We start from the raw sequence: 20,890 nt of genomic DNA, 5'->3' as shown, positions 1-20,890 counted from the left end.
GCAGGGGGTCCCACTCTTCTCAGTCTTTTTTAATGAATTTCTTTTCTCTCCTGGTATCTGGCTGGACTGTAGATCTGCTGCCCAGCCGGTCTGGCGTTGCCATGTGTTAGTAATAGGTCTCAGGCATTATAACAATAATTAGACATACTAAGCCTCAGGAATTGTCAGGCCTTGTCTGGATTTTCCTTACCTCAAGCATATTTTAGCTATATTTGCAAAAATATTTCAGAAACTTTTGCTGTGCCTGCAACTCACTCTACGATCAGATGACTACAGTCCTGCTGTTATAGCCAACTTCATGCAAGGGTCGGGTGCCTGTGATCTGTCTTGCGGTTTTGAGCTTGTTCTAGTTATATTAATACCCAGTTTGGTTTAACCTTGTGCAGGTGTATGGTTCTCGCCACAGAAGGCGGCTAACAAATCCAAGTAATACAGGGTATAACTAACCCTGTGAACCAACAGAGACGATGAGTGTGAGCCACTTCACACGCACAGGACTGAAACATATAAAAACCACCCTGAGCCTACACAGAACTGAGGAGAAAAGCTACCCTCACTCACCAGAACAACGCACGCTTCCCAGCAACAAAACCAGGATGCTGGCACCCCACCACAGCAATGCATAGTAGGCTGAGCGTGGCACCAGGGATTTTGCACGTGGCAGCTTTAACTGTACTACTATGGGAACTAGCACCGACTGAGTCATTTGGCACAGAAGTGTCAGGATCATTGTAACCAGACTGATGATAGCTCATTGTGGTACTTGGATAAGACTGTTGAAGCATTAATTAGAGTAACTAAAATTCTCTTGGATCCCCTGCATTCCTAACAAAGGTGGTTTCCTTAGGTTGGCCATGAGGAAATCATGTGTGCTCACAAGGGGACAGCAGTGCTGTGGGTACCCGTGAGAATGAGTGTCTCGACCCACAGCCATGGTGTAAAGACTGCTGCTTTGAGCTCCCTGCTCAGCTTCTTTTGCTGTGAGTGCTGGCAGACCACACTACAAACACCTAATATCGTGCTCCATGGCTGTGTTTGCTGACCGCTGCTTGTGCTACAGGGAAAAGATTTCTGTGTTAGGCGTTGAGCTAAAACCTCAGAGAGTCATGGACACTAGCACAAAAAGTAACTCAAGGCTCAGGGTTTCTAAGCATGCAAAAGCAGGGGAGAGGAACAGCAGAGGAAAAGGAACAGAAACTTTTCCAGGCTTCCTTCTTGTATAATTAAAACCAGCCAATGTCCACGCTCTGATAACGCTCACTGATCTGCCGGCAAAGAGAAAGGACGGGGCGGCACTTACCCACTGAGCACCCCCAGCACCAGGTTGAGGACGAAGAAGGAGCCAAGCAAGATAAGGCTGACGAAGTAGATCCAGGGCCATTCATTCCCAATGGCATCATTCACCTGGCAAGGAGAGAGGCAGATGAAGCATCCTGAACACAGTGCCTGCTGTCTGTCTCCCCTTAGGGCTCCCTCAACAGCCTCTGGGAGCTTTGCCCCCCCCTAAAATGAGTGCTTGGGATGGTAGCAGCTAAACCTGACTCTGAGCTCTGCCGCCTTATGACTTTGCATCAGGTTTTTGTGGAGGTAAAGCGAGACCCAAGCATTTTGGGGGCAGATATAAACATCAGCCCCATGCCTAAGCCTCAGCAAGACAGTCTCCCAAGGACTGCAAAACATGGGGTTTTGCCGAAGCACCCACCAGCCAGCCGTTGTTGTGCTCGGCCTGTACCCCTTCACAAAGGTGGGAGCTGGAGCACCCTCCTGTCTACCTGGAGAGCAAGGACAGCTTGAGCAGTGCCTGCAAAGATGCAGAAGAGGTGCCTGGTGCACTATGGGATGTGCATCACCGCATGAAGCTTGGTGGGGGCAGGATGTCTTTCACTGGCTGGGAGGCCTGGCCCTGCTATGGGGACCTGTGTCCTGGAGGGAATTCCTCGCCCTTTAGAGGGGTTTAGATTGGCTATGAGGGAAAATGTCTTCACTGCAAGAGCGGTCAGGCATTGGCACAGGCTGCCCAGAGAGGTGGGGGAGTCACCGTCCCTGGGGGGGGTTCAAAAAAACGTGTAGAAGTGACGCTTGGGGACATGGTTTAGGAGGCCTGGGGGTGTTGGGTTTGGGGTTGGACTAGATGATCTCAGAGGTCTTTTCCAACCTTAATGATTCTATCATTTTATGATTCTCTGAGGCAGGACCAGCAGTGACCTCTGCGAGCTGGGCACCAAGCCGAAGCTGCTGGAGCCTACCCAGTAGAGGACTTCGGTCCAGCCCTCCATGGTGATGCGCTGATAGACAGTCAGCATGGCAAAGCCGAAGTTGTCGAAGTGAGTAATGCCGTCGTTGGGCCCCGGCCAGCCGCTTCGGCATTCAGTGCCATTGATGGTGCAGTGTCGCCCGTGGCCAGAGCTGGTGCATGGGGCTGGCTTCTCTGACACCACCGTGGCAATCACATCTGAGGGGGAAAGCCGTGGTGTGAGCAGCAGGTCAGGCCAAGTAGAGCAGGTTCCAGCACTTCCCAGCCTCCTGCAGAAGCTTTCCAAAAGGGGCTTTTCCTTTCACCACCTCCTCACACCACGTACATCACCAAGCTGTGTGCTGTACCAAACATCCTTCAGGCCTGCCACACTCCCAGGCCTGACGCTGGCAACACCAGACTTCCTGCCACCCGCAGAACCTCTGTGGTCCCCACAGCAGCCACACAGAGACATCTCTGCCGTATCAGCCCCCCGCCACAGCCCCACCTGTCCCGAGATAGTAGCAGGTCTTGTGCATCTTGCCCTTGAAGAGCTCTTGCCCAACTATGGCATAGATGATGATCATGAAGAGGACCAGCAGGGCGATGTGGAGCAGGGGCACCATGGCCTTGATGATGGAGTTCAGGACGACCTGAAGGCCTGCACCGAGGAGAAGGGAGAGGAGGTCAACCACTTCATAAACAGCTTTGGGTGCACCTTGCGTTCCTGTCAGCCCCTCTGACAAGCAGCCTCTGAAATGCCCCGTGCCAAGGGAAGAGGGGCACAGGTTGGTTGGGAATGAAATCGCTGAAGCAAAAGTCCCTTTCTCTACCCACCATAGAGCATGTGGAAGGCCCCAGCAGAGCCACGCACCAGGCAGTGCTGGAGGCTGCTTCACGCCCCTCCATTTGTTCTGGTGCTCTCATCCTGAGCTCTGGGAGAAGGAGATCCCTGCCCTGAGAAACCAGAGCGAGGTTCCAGCCCCTTTCACCCTGGCCACCCACAGGTGCTGACACTGACCCATGGAGGGAGCTACATTTGCGCTGACCTGCAGATCCCCAGTGCTGACAGTTGCAAGCTGTGGGGATGAGCAAGAACCTGTGGCTCCTCCACGCCCACCCTGTGGCTGGGCTTGACCCAGCAGCAACAAGAAACCTGCCCCATGGCCCCCCACCCTGGCCAGGCACAGGGGTTCAATCCACCCGCCAGCTCTTCACGGTGGCAGGGTGCCCAGCACCCACTCGGCACTCCGGACACCAGGCGCAGGGGTCTCAGCACACGAAACGCTCGCAGGGCCTTCACGTCAAAGCCGCCTTTTCCCCCTGAAGTCCCTCCCTGCTTCGCATTGACCTGCTCCAAGGTCATGGTGATAAGCCTGAAAGAGCCGGGGCACAGAGCAGGGAAGAAAGGGGGAGAAGCAGAAGGAAGGACAGGGAGAAAGAGAAGGGCGTGAGGATGGAGACCAAGAAACCTGTGCTAAGGAGTCAGTGCTCTGCAGGCAGGGAAGAGAGGGACAGGACTCTGCCAGCCACGCTCAGCCTGACCCAGGGAACAGCTCTTGCTAAGTCCAACTCCTGGGCGCACTCGTGGCTGGGCACCCCTCTGCGCACTCACCGCTGACCAGCGGGGGGCCCTCCCACCCCTCGTGCCCAGTGGACCCTCTCCCCGTGTGCCAAACCCCAGATGACTCCATGGCACTCCCATTCTCCAGGGCAAGGAGACCTGAAAGGCGTTAAGGAGTCAGACAGGAAGAAACAGGAGTGAGGGAGGATCCCCGGGGATATCAGGGCATGAAAAAGGGGCCCGTGGGAGCAGGGCATGAACTGAGACCGCAGGTTGCCCCCAAACCCACTGCAGTCACTAGAAAAATCAATGTAGCTGATAGGCTGTGGACCAGGCCTTGGCACAAGCTGGGCACCAGCAGCTTCCCCTCCTTGCATTACCCCAGGGACACGATGGAGAAGTCGAGCACGTTCCAGCCGTTTCGGAGATAGGCATCCGTGTGGAAAAGAAACCCGTAGGCAATTATCTTGAGCATTGCCTCAATGGCAAAGAAGATCAGGAAGGCGTATTCGATCTTCTCCTGGGGATTGGAAAGGCAAGCAGGAGAGGATGCTCCGTTAGAGCAGACTGTCACCTCCCTTGGCATCACCACCATGCACGGCTGCCCCCCCGTGTGTCTCTGGGTTCGGCCCCTGCTGCCAACCCATCTGTGATCTCCCACACGCATCGGGCAGCGCTGAGGCTACCCTGGGCAGGAAGGGGTGGCATGCTGAGCCACCACATGCCACCCTCTGGCCCGCGGCGTGATCCCCTGCGTCCCTTCAATGGCACGCTGCCAGGACCACATCCCTGGGCTACGGGAACCTGCTCTTACAAACTACACCAGCAAAGCCACCACTCACTTCCCAACCCAGCGCCCAAAAGTGCCTGGCCCAGGGCACTGCACATCTCTGGCTCTCCTGCCTGCTGCCCCACCCTCCCATACTCCCATAGCCTTCCTCCCGCAGGCAGCACTGATGCCTCCTCCTCATCCTCTCCAGCTGAGGCTTGCTGGGTTTGTCCTGGAGACACCACACAGTCACCATGGGGGAAGCCAGCTGCACTGTGGCTTCCCTCTGCCCTGGGCTCCCAGGGAAGTGAGGCTTTGGGCTCAAGACCTTCTGCCTAATGCCATATGTCTGCCTGGCAGAGTGAGCTGCTAGAAGCTGGCCTGGGGTCTCTGCTAGGCAGAGGTGTTGTGCCCACTCCCAGGTGGGACCTGGCACCCCACTGCAAGGGCTTGGCACAGCCCTGCAGCCACATGGCCCAGAATAGCTCATCTTTCTCCAGAGCACATCCAAGAGCCCACCTGGTTCTGCCTGTCACTGTGATCACTGCCCTTGCTGCTGACACCCTGTTCCAGACTGGGATTAAAATCCCTCCGAGGCACCCAGATGGATTGGGGTATTTATATTTCTGGTCTTCCATGGCCCCTCTCCTCCATCTGCACCCCATGACGGGCAAAGAGCATCCCTGCTTGGGCTCTGCAAGGAATTGCACCCAGAAAGGCAGAAACGTCTCTCTGAGGCCAAACTGGGGAAGGCTGCAGTGCTGCAAGCATACCTTCCTCCCAGGGTCCCTCAAGCAACCAGGGCCAGGGCTCAGACAGAAGCATTGCTTGCTCAATTACCGTGTCCAGCAGCAGTGGCTGTGCCAAGTCTCCCTGTATGTCTGTCACCCATACAAGTGCCAGTTCCTTGTTGGATCTGAGGGCAGCAATGGTAAGAGCAGAGACCTAAGCATTGTGTTTACTGGTGTTATCAGGGTTCTGTCTTCAAGGTTTTACCTAAGGCAACTCGATGCCACTCACCTTCCTGTCTTATCAGTGACAGATCCCCCCTAGTCTGTCCCCAAAAGCCTGTCCTTGGAATCCCAGACATACAGATACAACTATCGTGAGGATTATTTCAGGTATGGAGGGACTGCAGAGTTGCACCAGCAGCCAGTGGTGTGGTGGGGGATCTTCCCTGCTGCAAATGGAGGAGAAATGGGGAGCCCACTGCAAGCTACAGCAGCTCTGCAGCTGCCAAGGCCCAGGCTGGTGAGGGTCAGGATCCAATCTGGAACCCCAGCATTGCAAAAGCTAATCCCTTGCCCTGCTTCATCCAACAGGACAGAGTCAGGCTCCAGGGTCTCTGACTGGCAGGGATGCCCCTCTAAAAAGCACTTGCCCAGAATCAAAAGGTGACTTGCTGTTCCCTGGAGGTCCCTTTCAGAAGCCCAGACCAGGTGAGTGCTTTGGCCGGCTCCAATGGTGTTTGCCCACCATGCGCAGTCAGTGAGCAGCAGGTTTCAAACCTGGCCCATGGCAGGAGGCTGCTTAGGAGAGGGTGGCTGGGCTGCCTGGCAGAGCTGGGATTGGGTGTATGAAGAGCCCAGCCTTCAAAAAGCCACTATAAAAAGACAGAGGTCTTTATAACACACCAGGCTGCTACACACACACATGCTTCAACCATGTTAGGGGACACAGAGTAACCCGACCTGCGGCTGCCGAATGAGCCACAGAGCAGCAGGAATAACAGCGTGCACCACGCCGATGCAGTGCAACATGACACAGCTCCAGCCTGCTCAGCAATGTCGGCTCCCGGCCCCTACGGCCACGCAGGGCTCTCCAGAATGGGCACCAGCCCCTTGTCCCTGGTGTCTCCTCCCAGGGAACGGGGGGGCAGGGCTTGGCACCTGGCTGGTCAAAGTGGGGGATAGATGGTGAGGGGACAGTGTGACCGTAACAAATCCAGATAGCTACCTCTGCTTCCCTGCAGAGACATCCGTGTGGAGCAGGACTCCCAGCAGTCACATTCCTCCCTGACCCCTCCAAACTGTCCCCAGCCTCCTGCCCTCCTCCGTGCCCCCTGTTCCTGCTCCTGCACCATCAGCCCCTGCACCTCCCCCTGAGCCTCTCAGTCCCAGCCAGGCCCTTGCTCCGCTTTGCCCTGCAGCCCCAGCCCCCATCACCTCTGCTGCCAGGCTGCAGGGTGGCCCTTGCTCTGGCTGAGACAGTTGTCACAGATCACAGGTTTGAGGCTGGCCAGGATGTCTGGAGATCACCTAGTCTAAGCCCTCGCTGCTCAAAGCAGGGCCAGCTTGTAACGGGTTGCTCAGAAATTAGTCCTTGCAGGTTTTGAATGACTCCAAAGATCCCACACCCAGCCTGGACAACCTGTGCCAGTGTTTGACCACCCTCCCCAGTAGAAATGGTCTTTGTACGTGCACCAGTGGGTTGACCAGGATGCGTGCGTGGACTGCCTGCACCAGTACATGCAGGGCACGTAGCTGTGCTGCTGAAGTCTTTCATAAGGGCTTTTTAAACACAAAACACCCTTGCAGCAACCATGCTTTGCAGAAGAGAGTAGCTGTGCCTTTCTTCCATTCCCCTGAATGTAGTGAGACAAGCCCTGCAGATCTGAGAAGGAAAAGGGGACAGGACAGTTAATGAATGCATGGGAACACAGTTACAGCAATCTCATAGGCTCCCCTTCCTTTGGAAATCAAGATAAAAATGAGGGCTGGAGCAGAGGAAGGCTCCTTTGAGTACATGGTGGGAACCCCTGGTACCCTGCATGTCCGGGAAGAGACACTGAGAGAAACACTTCTGTTTCTCACAGTGGCCTCTGTCAGAGCGTGGGGAGTGCTTGGGATGGCAAGAGGTGCAGGAAAGAATTTGGCAGAGTTTTTGAATCATCTGCAAAAAGTTTTTAGAGTAAGGGATTGGACTAGATGATCTCCAGGGGCCTCTCCACCCTCAGCTACTCTGTGATGCTGTGATTTTCTTGCCATAGCCCCCAGCCACAGCTCCTTCTTTCCCATAAACACGTGACAGACCTGGGCTTGACAAACCCCAGGGCCGCAGAGATAGGGACCGAAAAAGCAATAAACCATTCCAGCAGCTCTGCAAGCATGGAGGAGCCAGGCCCTACGAGTTGTTCCCCATTGCGTCTCCCTCACTCACTGTCCAGAGCTCCTCATTGCTCCATGTCCCTTCCCCGCACACCAGCTGCACCACGGCTGGTCAGGTGTCTGTGGGACTCATTGGTGGCATTCCTGAGGGTTGTCCCTGGACTAGATGCCCTAGATCTGCTCAGTTTGAAAAGGCTTTGCTGGATGCTGCCACCTCAGCCAGCAAAACCATGGACAGGAGAATGATTTGGAGACAGCACAGACAGGGGCTCAGCTGCTGCCTGTCAGACCCAGGGTGTAGAGAACCCAACTAGAGGAAAAGAAATCCAGGGGAGCTGCCGCTGTTCCGCCCTTCTCCAGGGCTGGGAGCAGATGGTCAGCAAGGTCCCTTCAGAGGAAGCCTTGCTGCAGAGCTGGAGACCACGGGGCATCCTGCTTGATGGGGCAGGCTTTGGAAGCTGCTGTATTTTTTACTGGCATTCAGGACAAGTGGTCAGCTCTGCTGGCCAAACTGGAGGGTGAGAGCTGTGTATCGGTAACGTGCAGCAAAAGTCACAGCTGGGATCTGTGCAAAGGGGAGGTGAAATCCTCTCGCCAGCTCTGTACACGGGGGAGGAGCCTGAAAGAAGGCAACCTTGTGATGGCAGGTCTGTATGTGAAAAGGCTGCTGGGGTGGCCGAGTGCCCGTGAGTAGGGCCAGGACGGGACAGCAAGAGGGACATCAGAGGGGCCTGGCTTAGCTGCCTACCCAAAACCCCAGGTTGAGCCATGGAGGCTGCTAGGCCAGCCAAGTCACAAGCTGGGCAGGGTGCCGGTCCTTGACAGCAGCCCCAGCCCAGAGCAAAGGGGAGGATTGAGGCAGGGGACACTTGTACAGCTGCATCTTTATGTGCCTCTCTCAAGATGCTGGGTAAAAGCAACTGCAGTTTCTGAAGTCCCATGCACCGAGTCTGTGCGTGGAGATGTGCGGGCGTGTGGTCTATTCTCACAGCTATTAGAGGACCCCAGGAGATCAAGGGTGACCCAAGGCTCTAGGAAAACCCCATGCAGAGGCCTTTCCTGCAGTGAGTGACCCATGCCAGCCTCAGGGGACACCCAACTGCAGGTACTCACGCTTCAAAACCAGCACTGGATCAGCAATCTCTGCTCAAGGACTGCTAGACACAGGTCAGCTGCCTGAACACAGCTGTTTTCAGTGCTACTGGAGATTCCCTGGGCTACATGAGACAATCCTGGAGCAGATGACGTTACACAGGACCCACAAGCAAGTCACAGGCCTCCAGAGCCACAGATGGAGGTCTGGGACACCTGCAACAGCATCAGACACCCATATTCCTGTAACCGAATTGTGCCTGGAGCTGTGTTCAGGTCACTGACCCCTGTGGCTGAGGTACAACCCAATGCAACCCAAAATGGCAGGATTTTTGGAAGCATATTCCTCTATATGAAACATCTGTTCTACTTAAACATAGAGCCATTATCTGTGATACTAGCAGACTGCCTACACATAGGCCGTCACCTGTGTTATTAAAAGTGTCTTCTGTACAGCTTGAGCTCCAGCTCCGTCCCCCACTCACCAGGCCCCATGCTCTACCTGATAGTTTTACAAAGCACACGGGACTCAGCCCAGCTGCTTTTGGATGCTCTGAAAGGGTGGCCTCCCTCTGAGCCCTTGGGTCCCATTGGTGGGGAAAAGCAGGTACGTTAGTGCGTGCAGCATGTCAGCCGCCACCCATCAGAACTGCAGGAGCAGACCAACTGCCCTACAAGACAAACCCTACTCTAAATTTGCCTTTATTTCTCCGTTGACCGTAAATGGAGTCCAGGCAGCCAGCTCACGTGCAGACATCTGTACTTTCTTGGGTGAATCCCTTTGAGTAACCTGCCTTGCTAAACACATTTCTGAACTTGCCTGCTCCTGGGGCAAGGCCTCTAATGAAGGACAGCGTGTTTTGGAGCTCACCGACAATTTTGAAAACTCAAGTCAAAGTGAAAATAAACACTTTGAATTTTTGATTGAGTTGGAAAGTCAAAATCATTTCATCAGCATCAAAGACAGTATTTTGATTTCATTAGAATTAGACAAAATTAGACAAAAACAGCATTACAAAAAAATCTTCTGGATTAGAAGAACTCTAATCTAAAAAGAATAGGAATGAAAGATGTTGAAACTAAACAACTGTATTTTTTCCAGGATAAAGTGAAATGGATTCGTAGAAGATTTACAGGTTATTAAATACACTTTTGTCACCTCCCAGAATGAGTTCTGGTTAACAAAGCTTTCATGAGACTAATTCTAAATCTAGTGTAAATGCTGTCTGCAAATCTTCACTGGGTGGTCCTGGAAAGACACAGTCAGAAGCCTGGCTGCTTTCCAGGTTTTCCAACCTTGCGGGAAGAAAGTGGCAGCAGAGGCCTCACAGGAGATCCTCCCTTCCCAAGCCTCTCCTCACTGGAGACCCCCAGCATTAGAGCAGGGTGGCTTTCACTGCATCAAGTGCCTGGGATGCAGGAGGCTTCTCTGAAGGGAACTCGGGCTGGTCAGGCTCCTGCACATCCATTAGCAGTGAGCTCTCTAGGCTGAGCCTAGATCCTGCCTCCACAAATAATGTGGGGCAATGTCCTTGCTGCTCTGACTCAGCTCCCCTCATACATTTTGCCTCCTCAACAATTTCAAGGTCTTAGATAAACAAAACCCTCTCTGAAGCAGACTGGGCAATGAAGAGAGGGAGTTTAAAAAGTGACAGGGACAGAATTAATGCATTGCAGCATCTCTCTGCTGCAGGAAAACACCTCCAACAAGCCTTTGTTGCACTACCTGCGGGTCCCGTAGAGAGCACGGCCTGATACGCAAGATGGTACGGGTCTGGCTCAGCTCCTAGCTGGGACTGCTCCTACAAAGCTGCCAGAACATGATGACAAAGGGACATGCAGAGCATGGATGAAAGAGAGGCCTGGGGCTGCCAGGCTCCCGATACAGAGAGCTGTTGGCATGGCAACAGGCTGAAAAATCCCCCAATAGGATATAGCATAAGTAATCTAACATACAGTAAATACAAACAGATGACATCTCATTTGTAGAGGACATTACTACCTGCCTGCCTGCCTCCCATTAATGGGGAAGGCTGTTGGTCCTTCCTGAGCAGCATCAGTGCCTGCGCCGGAGCACTGCGAGGTGCATTGCTGCCAGGTTGTCCCCCCCGATCGAGCCACACTGCCACATGCTGCTGGCCTTTCTCCAGCTCTGCCCTTGCAGGTGTCCTGCTCTCAGCCAAATCCCCAAACCCCTTCCAGCGGGAAGCCCCCAATCCCTGCTGCCCCCACCTCCTGCTTTCCACGCTCAACCTGCCCCAGTTTCGCTTTCTCTTTGATCTCTCAGCTGAGATAACTGCACCTTTCAAATCCTATTGTGCCCCCTTGGGCAGGGAAGAAACAAAAATCAGTGTCTTGAGCGTAACTCTGCCCCAAGCTTGCAGCACACTGGGAGGCTGAACAAGCACCCCAAGAATTAACTCTCCATGGGTTTTTCTAATTCTCCTCCTCTGTGGGCCTACCTTGGACTTATTTTTAAAAGATGTAATAACACATTGCCAATATGACCCCTTTTCTTCTTTTCCCAAGGAAATTACAAGTAAACGCTATCTTCAGTGCCACTAAAAGCCTGTTGAGGAGGACAGAGACAAAAGCATTTCAAGGAACTAAAAATTGCACAAGTAAAAGCTTACTTTGTATTCTGTATCTCAGATTCTTTGACTGCTTTAATATTTTCCTCTGCAGAGTCTCTAACGAACAGGTAAAAACCAGAGAGGTGCTTTTTTAAGTCACAAGTTGCCAGCAATACCTGCACACAACACACCCCAACCCGACGCTGAGGAGTCCTGAAGTTAGCAGAAGAGAACATTTCTTTTAAAAAGGGCATATTTAGATGCTTTGATTCAGTCACCAAACTCAGACTCTCAATGGAAAGCGATGTGGACTGAACCGCAAGGGGGATCTGAAGAGGGGAAAAGGGTGGCAAACTAAAAATAGTGCAAACTATCGATTTAGCTCCTATCAAAATGCCTTATTCCAGGCAAAATGGAGTGACTGGGGGGAAAAAAAAAAAAAAAGGAATAACTGATTGGAAAGGAGCAAAGTCTCTGCTTAACAGAGATGGGTTTTTTCCCCCTCTTAAATAAAAAGTACCAAAATTAAAATACAGTTTTGAAATGAAAGGTCAGAAAATGTTATTCCAAAAATGCTGAAACAAAACATTCCAGCCTTTCTGGAACAGGACGTTTCCTTTTGGAAGTGTCATGATAAAAAAATTGACGGAATTTGTTCTTTTTTTGGCATCAGTTCCTCCTTCCTGTGTACTTCACACACTAATCTGCTGCCTTTGATCTCAACCTAGGGGTGGTTTCAGCCCTTCTGAAAACCCATTTTGCAGCGGTCTCTCCGCCACCCTGCCTGCCTCTGCCTTTGCAGCATCTCTCAGTGGACCAACGACATCTGACTGCATCCCCAGGGCAGCACCAGATCCCCCCACTACAGGTATTACCCTCTTGCACCCCCACCACAGAGGGCCCAGCTCCGCAGAGCCCTCGAAGCCGAGCACCTGGCTGTCCAGTCACGAGGGTCAGCAGGAGAGCGGGAAGGGCTGTGCCTTACCAGGCTGGAGTTGGCAACGTTGGTGTCGTCCTCAGGCATTGGCAGGTAGATGGCCAGTGCAACACAGTTGGCAAAGATGGTCAGGAGGATGATGATCTCGAAGGGTCTGAGAGAAAGTGTTAAGGAGCGAAGGCAAGAACAAAAAAGCAGGTACAGCCGTGCATGGGTATGCGTGGGGAAACCCCACTGGCTATGGGGGAACAACCTCTCACTGGGGCAGAGAACCAGAGCGAGCAGTCAGCCTTCACCCTCTGCGCATCCTCAGTTGCTGCCCATTTCTTGGGTGGCCGGGGAAGGGGGGAATGGGCCAGGATGAGATGCAGGGCCTGGATGCTCAGGGCATGTCTGCTGGAGAGGGGAAGCTTTGGCACAGCACATATGGGGCAGGGGCACAAATTAAAAGGCTGCAGTGGAGCAATAACAAGGGCATGGGAGAGCTGATTGTTTCCCCCTGATCATCCTTCAGCGAATCATCCTGAAGGGTCAGGACCCTCCTGCATAATGTAGACGCTTAACCAAAGCATCACCCTTTGGAATGTGCTGCCCCTGGCTCCATCTGTGCTCAGCATCCGTGAGGGAGACGCTGCTGAGCAGCGGATCTCAGGTGGGCATGTCTCCCTGACTAGAAGGTATCTAGCAAGACAGCTCAGCCAGGGTCTCCTCTAGCAGAACATCCAGCTGCTAACATCCCTGGGTGTCCTACAGCCTCAGTGCCCCAGTGCAGGCAGCACGCCTGTGACTGTCCCCAGGAGTGCCATGGGCTGGGAGTAACTGGAGTGCTCAGCTTGAGCTCCATCTCACTCCCTAGAAGGCAGAATTGTGCTGTTTGGGCCTGTGACATCTCTTGAACAAATACGGTGAATTTATATTTCCCCTGAAGGCCCTAGCACAGGCTCCTGCTGCTGTCACTGATCTGCTGGGCCACTGAAACCTCATGGTCAAGCTTCAGCTACCACATTCCTGAAGCTCCAAAAGAGCTCAAACTCTGGCTCTGGGACCTTGGAGGCAGAACTCTCTGTTCCTCCCAGCGTGGTCCAAATCTGCCACCCTGTGGTACCCTGGGAGTGCACCACACATCTGGTCAGAAGACGACAGCATCGTCTTTTGCTGCCCCTATGCTGGTCACATCCAGGCCCTGCTGCAGCTCTAAAGTGCTTGTGCCTAGCCACGGCACCACGCAGCTAGGCACATACCTCAAAGCAAGGGGGTCTCCTCCACTCATCTAGTGGCCTCGGGCTGCCAGAAGACAGCTGGGTACAGCATGATGCAAAAACCTACAAGAAACATTTTTGGTCATAACGCTAATCTCAAAGTTTTCTGCCCAATAATGTTTCTTGATGAGTACGTCTCAGTTGTCCCCGATCCACTTGCCTTGCCTGTATCCATGGAAGCCTCTGAAACTAAAAGCAGGTGGAGGAAATGAAAATGTTGGTCTGGCTGTCCCCTGGGACGGACCCGCCTACAGCGTAAATCAGCAGTGACAACTCGCCACACTCCCCACCAGCCCCTTCCCCTCTCCATCGTCCTACCAGCCAACATCCACACTTACGACCACAGCCAGCGCCTACCCCCATAAACTGTTTTGAGATCTTTCATCCCCATCCCCAGCTGTAAATTCCAACCTGCCATCACGGGCAAACTGGTAAATCTCATCCAGTAGGTACAGAGGTTCCAGTACAAGACAGGATTTCCCAGCATCCCCATCTCACTTTGGGTAGACCTTCCAAAGGAGAACAGCTCCCAGGAACACGCTCAGTGGGGACAGACAGCACAGCCATGCAGACTGCTGCCACTACAGCACAGCCCTCGAAACTCAGTACCCCAGCAGAGAGGCCCTGCAACCATATTGACACCCCTATGCCACAGTTAATCAACTGACTAGCTCAGCTTTCCAGCTAATTGTGCTGAGGCCTGCCTTGGGCTGTGGTGGCCATGCCACTGTCCAATCCAGCATCGTGGGACAAGGGGCACCTAGGGAGCATTCTTTCCACACTGGCCTGCTGAGCTGGCTGAGTGCTGTCAGTTGTGTCCTGTGCACACCACAGGTTATTTTGCCTTTTCTGGACCCTTCTGTCCATCAATCTGACGCCACTTTAAAAACTAAAGTCAGCTGGAAAAGCTGTTCCCCTCTGTGTTCCAGGTAATTGGGCAGAGCCCAGGGGTTAGAGGCTTCCCTACCTACTCTGACAGTGAGAGATGAATGTTGCCAGCACTCATCCCAGTTTCCACGTGGCTGCAACGGTGAAGGGTGCAGGGACCATTCAGCATCACGGAGCAAGTTGGAGAGAGCTGTGGAAAGAGGAGCAGGAATCACAGCTCAGGTCCTGCCACGTTAGCCACTGATGTGCAGAAGGGGAAGAGCCTTTGCCCATCCCCCTGCTCTGGGAAAACAGCCACATACTTATTTCCTCCTCCTTCAAGTGTGACCTGCCTTGTAACTGGAGCTGGAATCAGCTTGCCGCTTGCAATTCTGCGAGTCTGGCACTGTTATTAGGTAGAAATGCAGTGGGACAGATCTAACCAAAAAAAGAGGCATGTAGTGTCACTGGACACAGTGTCTCTGCCTCTTGCCACTGAGCCAGAGCCTCAACGTCCTCCTCAGCTCCTTGCCCTGCAATCTCACTTCTTTCTCTCCGGCAACCTCCTGTCACACAGCATCCAAGGGCCCCAGCGCCTCCCTTGCAGCAGGAATCAGGCCCTTAGTACCTTACAGCTGTGTGGTCCTCCACGGTCCCCAGACTCCTCACCCATCTGCCTTGAAGTCCTCCTGGCTGCAAAATAAACCTGGAATACCTGGGTGTCACCACACAGCTAGACGTGTCCCAACAACCACCAACCTGCCGGGCTAGCTGTTGAGCACAATACCCAGCAATTCACAAGTACCCAGATTTCCTTGTGCTGACAAACGTGTTTTTTGAAATGTGAGTGAACTTCAGCATAAAAACGCCTCTGCCTCAAGCCAACCAGACTTTCACCCGCCCTAGACTGAGTGCAGTGATGCTCCCTACTCTCCAACTGCCTCAAAAAGACCCTGTCCCACTCCTGTGGCCCAGCTTTGTTCTCTGACAGCAGAAGCTGTCTAGCAGAGGTGGGCCCAAGGAACAGGAATGCGTACTGCCGTACTGAACCCAGATGCCAGGTATCCCACAGAAAATGGTCACAGCTAATCTACCCTTGGCAGCTTGCCTGGCCCTGAAGCCCATAAGAACTCACAGGACCCGGAATGATCCTGCAATGCCTTGCAAACCCTGATCCCTGAACGAGGGCAGCCAGGTGCATTGCAGTATAAATACAGCCAGGCACAAGAGAAGCGCTGCAGAAACCCAATGCCCTGGATCATTTGTCCTGCACAGGTCAGAACCACCTGCAGCTTTCCTAGTGGGACACCCACCTCTCCCCTCCACACTCCCCTTCCAGGGCACCGATGGGGGAAGGACCCCCATTGTGCTACACACTCTCTCTGGCACACGTTGGCCCAGGAGGAGGAATGTGTTTGAGTATGTTGGAAGATATAAGTCCTATTTCCAGCTCTTCCCCTGCCACTAGGGTGTACGCATAAGCTTCTTCCGTACTCAGTGCCTATTTAAGACACTGACACAGTTCCCTTCCCTGGCAGAACAACCCAGTCCTCATGGCAGAGGAGCAGAAACGGAGAATTCCCCAATTACAGCTCTTCTTCCTCACCTTGAAGGACAGAGAGCCCCTTTGCAGTGAAGGAACAGCAGCTCAAAATCCGTGGCCAGCACAGCACCACCAGAGCATGCCCTGAGCACCTGCAAACGGGCACCCTGGGCTTTGAAAAAGACGGCCTCTCTGGCAGCGTGGGGCATGGGTTTGGTGTCCCCATGGCACTACATGTACAGCAACACAGCCAGCCTTTCCTAAGGGCAGGGCCTGGCCCCCAGCCCTTAGGCAACCAAGCCCCCTCCAAGAAGAGCAAAGCCTGGCCAGGGCTGGGATGATCCTGCCAAGGCCAGGAACATGCAGATCAGTTCAGCAACTGAAATAAGAAAAGTTGGGGTGGATCTGCTGGAAACATCCCCAAATTCCACCGTGTTTCCTTGAGCCCAAATGTTTTGCTGAAGCCAAAGTGAAATATTTCATCTCCCATCCTCTTCCCTTCCATATAATACAGGTGAACAAGGCAATATCTAATGGATGGGTGGCAGAAACATGAAATTTTGGAATTCCTGAGCTATAACGCCCCAGTGAAAAGATGCCTAACCAAAGAGCAACCACCCAAACCCATCCCTGAATTAAGCCAGAGGCACAGAGATACTGTCCCTCTAAACAGTATCACTCACAAAAGCCTTCACCTGTGACAGCAGGGATGGGAAAGGGGAGACGAGAGGACAATGGTGCCAGCAGGATTCGGGGGGTGCCAGCCAGCCCCCACCCCCGGGGCAGGGAGCAGCTGTGAGATCAGGCAAGTGGTGACACACACACAGAATCATCCCAAGCAGCTCGTTATGGTCTTGCTACACACCCCCAAACCTCTGCCCTGGGGCAGCGTGATGTCCCCAGCTCCATGCTCAGCTCCCACGCCCCCAGCCTGGCCCTCCTCTGCCCATCCCCATCCCCACCCTGGGATGGGCACTGTGCCCCCTCCTCGCATGCCAAACCCTCTGCCCTCCCAGCAGACATTCCCGTATTCTACCCAGCACAGCTCCTGCCAGTGCAAAACATGTTCGCTCCTACAAGGCCCTTGTCACCCAGGCTGCCCCTGCCTGCCCCCGCACCACTCCACCGAAGGTCCCCATGGCCTGAGCCACTTGTCGGCCCCAGCTTCCCCCATAAGCCTATTCATGCTCCCAGTTTGCACAGTCATTGCCAATGCATCCCACTGGGGCACCCCAAAACACCTCGCTGCCTTTTACAGACCGAATTAGACAGCCTGTGCTGAACTGGGCTGGCAGCTCTCCTGCCTGCATCCCACAGGGTCCCGCTCCCCAGCACCCCTGCTCACAGGCACGCACACGGGCACTGCCAAGCCCGCGCAGCCAGAAGGATACTTCCACTCCACGATGCTGATGCACGCCTTCCGCAGTGGGTTTTCCAGGGTTAAGCACAACAGAGCCCTGGCTGGCCGGGGAGCTGCTGGCGGTACCGGCTTCTTGGACTTGTCCTTCTGTTGCCTCTTCTTCACATCATCCTGGGGAGAAGTAGGCTCCATGGTGTTTCTCCCCCTCCTGCCCCACGGCCGAGCCCCCCTTCCCCAGGGTCCCAGCCAGCAGAAGCTCTTCTGGATCTCCCTTCTTGCAGAGCCCGTCTCCTCCACGCACTGAGGGAGGCGATGGGGCAGTCGGGGCTGGAGCCTGCACTCGCATGTACAAACACACAAAGCATGAGTTTAAATTTAGATCCCAGCCTGGCTCCTGGGTGCTGTCACAGCTCCTGAGGCAGCAAAAGGGCCCCTGCAGCTGTTGCTTCTTTACCCAGCACATTGGGAGGCAGGCGAGTGCTTCGCATGCCACTGACAGGGGCTGGGGGTGGGAACAGGCTGCGTGCTGGGCACACGGTCTCTGAAAGGAAAGTGCCTTGTCCCAGGTCAGCTCTTTCCCCTGCTCCCCCAGCCTCCCTTACCCAAACTGCAAGATGGGCTGCCTGGGGCAATGTGTGCAGCGCCTGGCTGAATCGGGGTGAGGTGGAGAACCCAATTCTGGCCAAAGGTGGCTAACGCACAAACTGATCAGTCCCCTTTCTCTGCAGGATTTTACCTTCATTTGGTGCAAACTGCTCAGCTGAGCCCTGGACCCTGTGATGCTGGGGCTGTGGAGCCTCTGGGGCTGGGTCCATCTCACTGACAGGCACTTTGACCCCAACCTCAGAGCTCCAGAGAATCATGGTAGGTCCAAAAAGTGCTCCAGCTTGCTCTTCTGGAGGGGCAGAGGAAACCCTTGCCTGGCACCGGTCACTCAACCTCTTGCTCAGCCTCACCTCCCCAGTCTTGCTTGCAGGGTTTGGATGCAGGAACCCAACAAGCCCAGGCTGGATTGTGTCCTGGCCAGTCCGGCTGGGCTAGGGAAAGCCCAACTGGATGAGTGGTATGAACAGTCCTGAGCTGGAAGGCAGGCAGGGCGAGAGGCAGGTTATCAGCATCTCTTCGCAGCAGGGAAAACTGAGGCACCGGGAAGGGCTTTCCTGGTGTTTCCTGGACTGAGCCAGCAAAATAATTGCAGCGATCTTATTACTTATAGTCCTATCGCACAGCAAATAGTATCCCCGTCCTACAGGGATGCTACAGCTTTGTGTGACTGACCAGCTGTGCCCCAGCCAACCCCATGCATCCCAGGGAGCTGCTCTACCCAACTGCACCAGCTGCCTTGCTCAAAGCTTCCTCTCCTTTGCTTTGCAGGGTGATTCCACCATGGAGGGAAATTACTTTGCAGCTGTGCAGCAGGCTGTGTCAAGGGCCAGGAGGGCCACAGCGCTGGCAGGGAGGTAGCATGGAAGAACAACTCCTGCAGCTGCTCCAGTTTTGATGCACTTTGGAGGAGGGGACCTTTGATTGTAAAGGGGTTAAATAAGTAACCTGCCCCCTCCTACACCACTCTGCCACATTTTGTGCAAACCAAAGTCAAATCATTCCCACTGAGGGCTGCAGCCCTGTCTCCATGTGAGGCAGGCCTAAGCATGTTCCCTTTTCTCATTTAGTCCTTGTTCTTCCCCCTAAACCCTGGTGAAAGCCGGGAGCTGTATTTCTGCTGCTGCCTGTGCAGGAGAACCTGTCCCAGGGACAGCAAGGATGTGGGGCCCATCTAACGGTGAGCCTGGGAAGAAACATCGGCCCCCTTTGACTCATCCTGGAAAAGTCTCAGAGGAAGAGGGCAGGGTGTGCGAGGTGTGTGTGCAGCCTGGTGCAGGCTGGGGCCCGTGGAGAGGACACTCAAGGCCTCTCTGATCTCCTCCACAGCCCTTTGCTCACACCCCCACGTGCACCTGCTGGCAACTGCTCAGCACCTTGCTGCGCTCACCATTTCGCACAGGGCTGTGCTGGCAGCCACCAACCAACATGGCTGTAACAAACCACGCTGCAGCGGTCTGCCTGACGGAGAGGTTCCTACCTGCCCGGCAGGGAAAGACTCCTTCCTCACAAAACCTTTTCACATCCATCCTTGTCTTCCTTGCATGCTTCGTGAGTCTTCATGCTCGTCTCCTGCTTTGTCACTGCACAAAGACATGGCCTTAGGAAGGGGCCCAAAGGCAGCGAGCCCACGATGGAGCCTGCCCCACTGGGTGGGCTTCTCCCATCGCCGTGAAGAGCGGGGATGGAAATGCTGCCTGTGCTGCCCCTTCTCCAGCAGCGACCACGCCTACGAACACCTCACACCTCCTGGCACGCACTGACCTGCGTTCATTCACCTCCCCAACGCTTCCCCTTTCCCCAGCCCAGGCACCTCCCTGCCTCGCTGCCCGGCTCCTGCAGGGTCTTGGCCTGCCCGTCCCTCGGGGCTGCCTGAGCCGGACAGACAGCCGGCCGCAGGCAGCCTGTCCCTCTCTGGGCCCACCACGGTCTCTCTCTCCCGTACGCACTGGCCGAAGGCCTCAGTGCCCGGGGCAGGGCGAGGCAGCCGGTGGCGGGCGGGAGCGGAGAGGGACGCCGCTGCGGGCGGCAGTACCGGAACTGGCCCTGCCTGGGCTCTCCCCCGAGCCGAGCCGAGCCGAGCCCAGGCGAGCGCAGCCCAGCCCAGGCGAGCGCAGCCGAGCCGAGTCCTGCCGAGCGCAGCCGAGCCCAGCCGAGCCGAGCCGAGCCCTGCCGAGCCGAGCCGAGCCGAGCCCAGCGCAGCCGAGCCGAGCCCAGCGCAGCCGAGCCGAGCCGAGCCGAGCCGAGCCCAGCGCAGCCGAGCCGAGCCGAGCCGAGCCGAGCCCAGCGCAGCCGAGCCGAGCCGAGCCCAGCGCAGCCGAGCCGAGCCCAGCGCAGCCGAGCCGAGCCGAGCCGAGCCCAGCGCAGCCGAGCCGAGCCGCCGGCAGCCGGGCGGCAGCGGGAAGGGGCGGCTGCCCCGCTCCCGCCCCGCGGCCCCGGCGGGAGCTGCAGAGCCCGGCATTGCCCCGGGAGCGGGAGCCGCACTCCGGGCCGCCTTTGGGATGCGGGGTCAGCGCCCAGGCGACGCTGGGGACGCAGGCGGCTGCTGGAGGGACCACGGAAGTTCGCGGGGTGCCGTGGGGGCAGCTGAGACCCGCGCGTGTGTGCGAGAGAGGGGTGTCTGCCAGCATGGAGTGGGGCGGCCTCGGGGGCTGGCGTGCCCAGGTGCTGGGAGCACTGGGTGGGATCCAGGGGCTGCCACCGGGCAGAGAGAGGGTCTGACCAGCTGCTGGGGGGAGCTGCGTTATACGCCTCTGTGTGTGTACGTATATATACATATGTGTGTGTATATATATATTTTTTCCCCACTCAAGGACTAAGGGACCTTCACTCTGATCAGCCAGAGAGGGGAACGGGATGAGGGCGCTGGTGCTGTTTGTGTTCTTGTGAGTGCTGAGTGTGTATGTCTTAACCTGTGTGCCCAGTCATATATATATGTGTGTGTATATATGCACATACCTATGTGTATATAGCTGCTTCGGCA

At 55.1% G+C, this 20,890-nt stretch overlaps 1 protein-coding gene across 1 annotated transcript in view; it reads right to left on the bottom strand.

Annotated features, from left to right (window-relative positions):
- The window catches only part of LOC142067233 (voltage-dependent L-type calcium channel subunit alpha-1S-like), a 39,497-nt gene extending 19,410 nt beyond the window's left edge, over window positions 1-20,087 (bottom strand). Inside the window, exons 1-10 of the mRNA XM_075115688.1 lie at window positions 19,672-20,087; window positions 19,388-19,490; window positions 18,041-18,199; window positions 17,336-17,475; window positions 12,324-12,429; window positions 4,178-4,317; window positions 3,476-3,609; window positions 2,742-2,894; window positions 2,247-2,452; window positions 1,301-1,404 (exon numbers count right to left, since the gene is read on the bottom strand). Coding sequence (XP_074971789.1) covers window positions 1,301-1,404; window positions 2,247-2,452; window positions 2,742-2,894; window positions 3,476-3,609; window positions 4,178-4,317; window positions 12,324-12,429; window positions 17,336-17,475; window positions 18,041-18,046 — 989 coding nt within the window. The 5' untranslated portion in view covers window positions 18,047-18,199; window positions 19,388-19,490; window positions 19,672-20,087. The remainder of the gene's footprint in view (window positions 1-1,300; window positions 1,405-2,246; window positions 2,453-2,741; window positions 2,895-3,475; window positions 3,610-4,177; window positions 4,318-12,323; window positions 12,430-17,335; window positions 17,476-18,040; window positions 18,200-19,387; window positions 19,491-19,671) is intronic.
- Between the last annotated feature and the right edge of the window lie 803 nt (window positions 20,088-20,890).

Source organism: Phalacrocorax aristotelis, chromosome 21, assembly GCF_949628215.1.
Source record: "Phalacrocorax aristotelis chromosome 21, bGulAri2.1, whole genome shotgun sequence".
Taxonomy (NCBI): domain Eukaryota; kingdom Metazoa; phylum Chordata; class Aves; order Suliformes; family Phalacrocoracidae; genus Phalacrocorax; species Phalacrocorax aristotelis.
The sequence above is the reverse complement of the archived record's forward strand: the minus strand, read 5'-3'. Positions and strand labels throughout refer to the sequence as shown.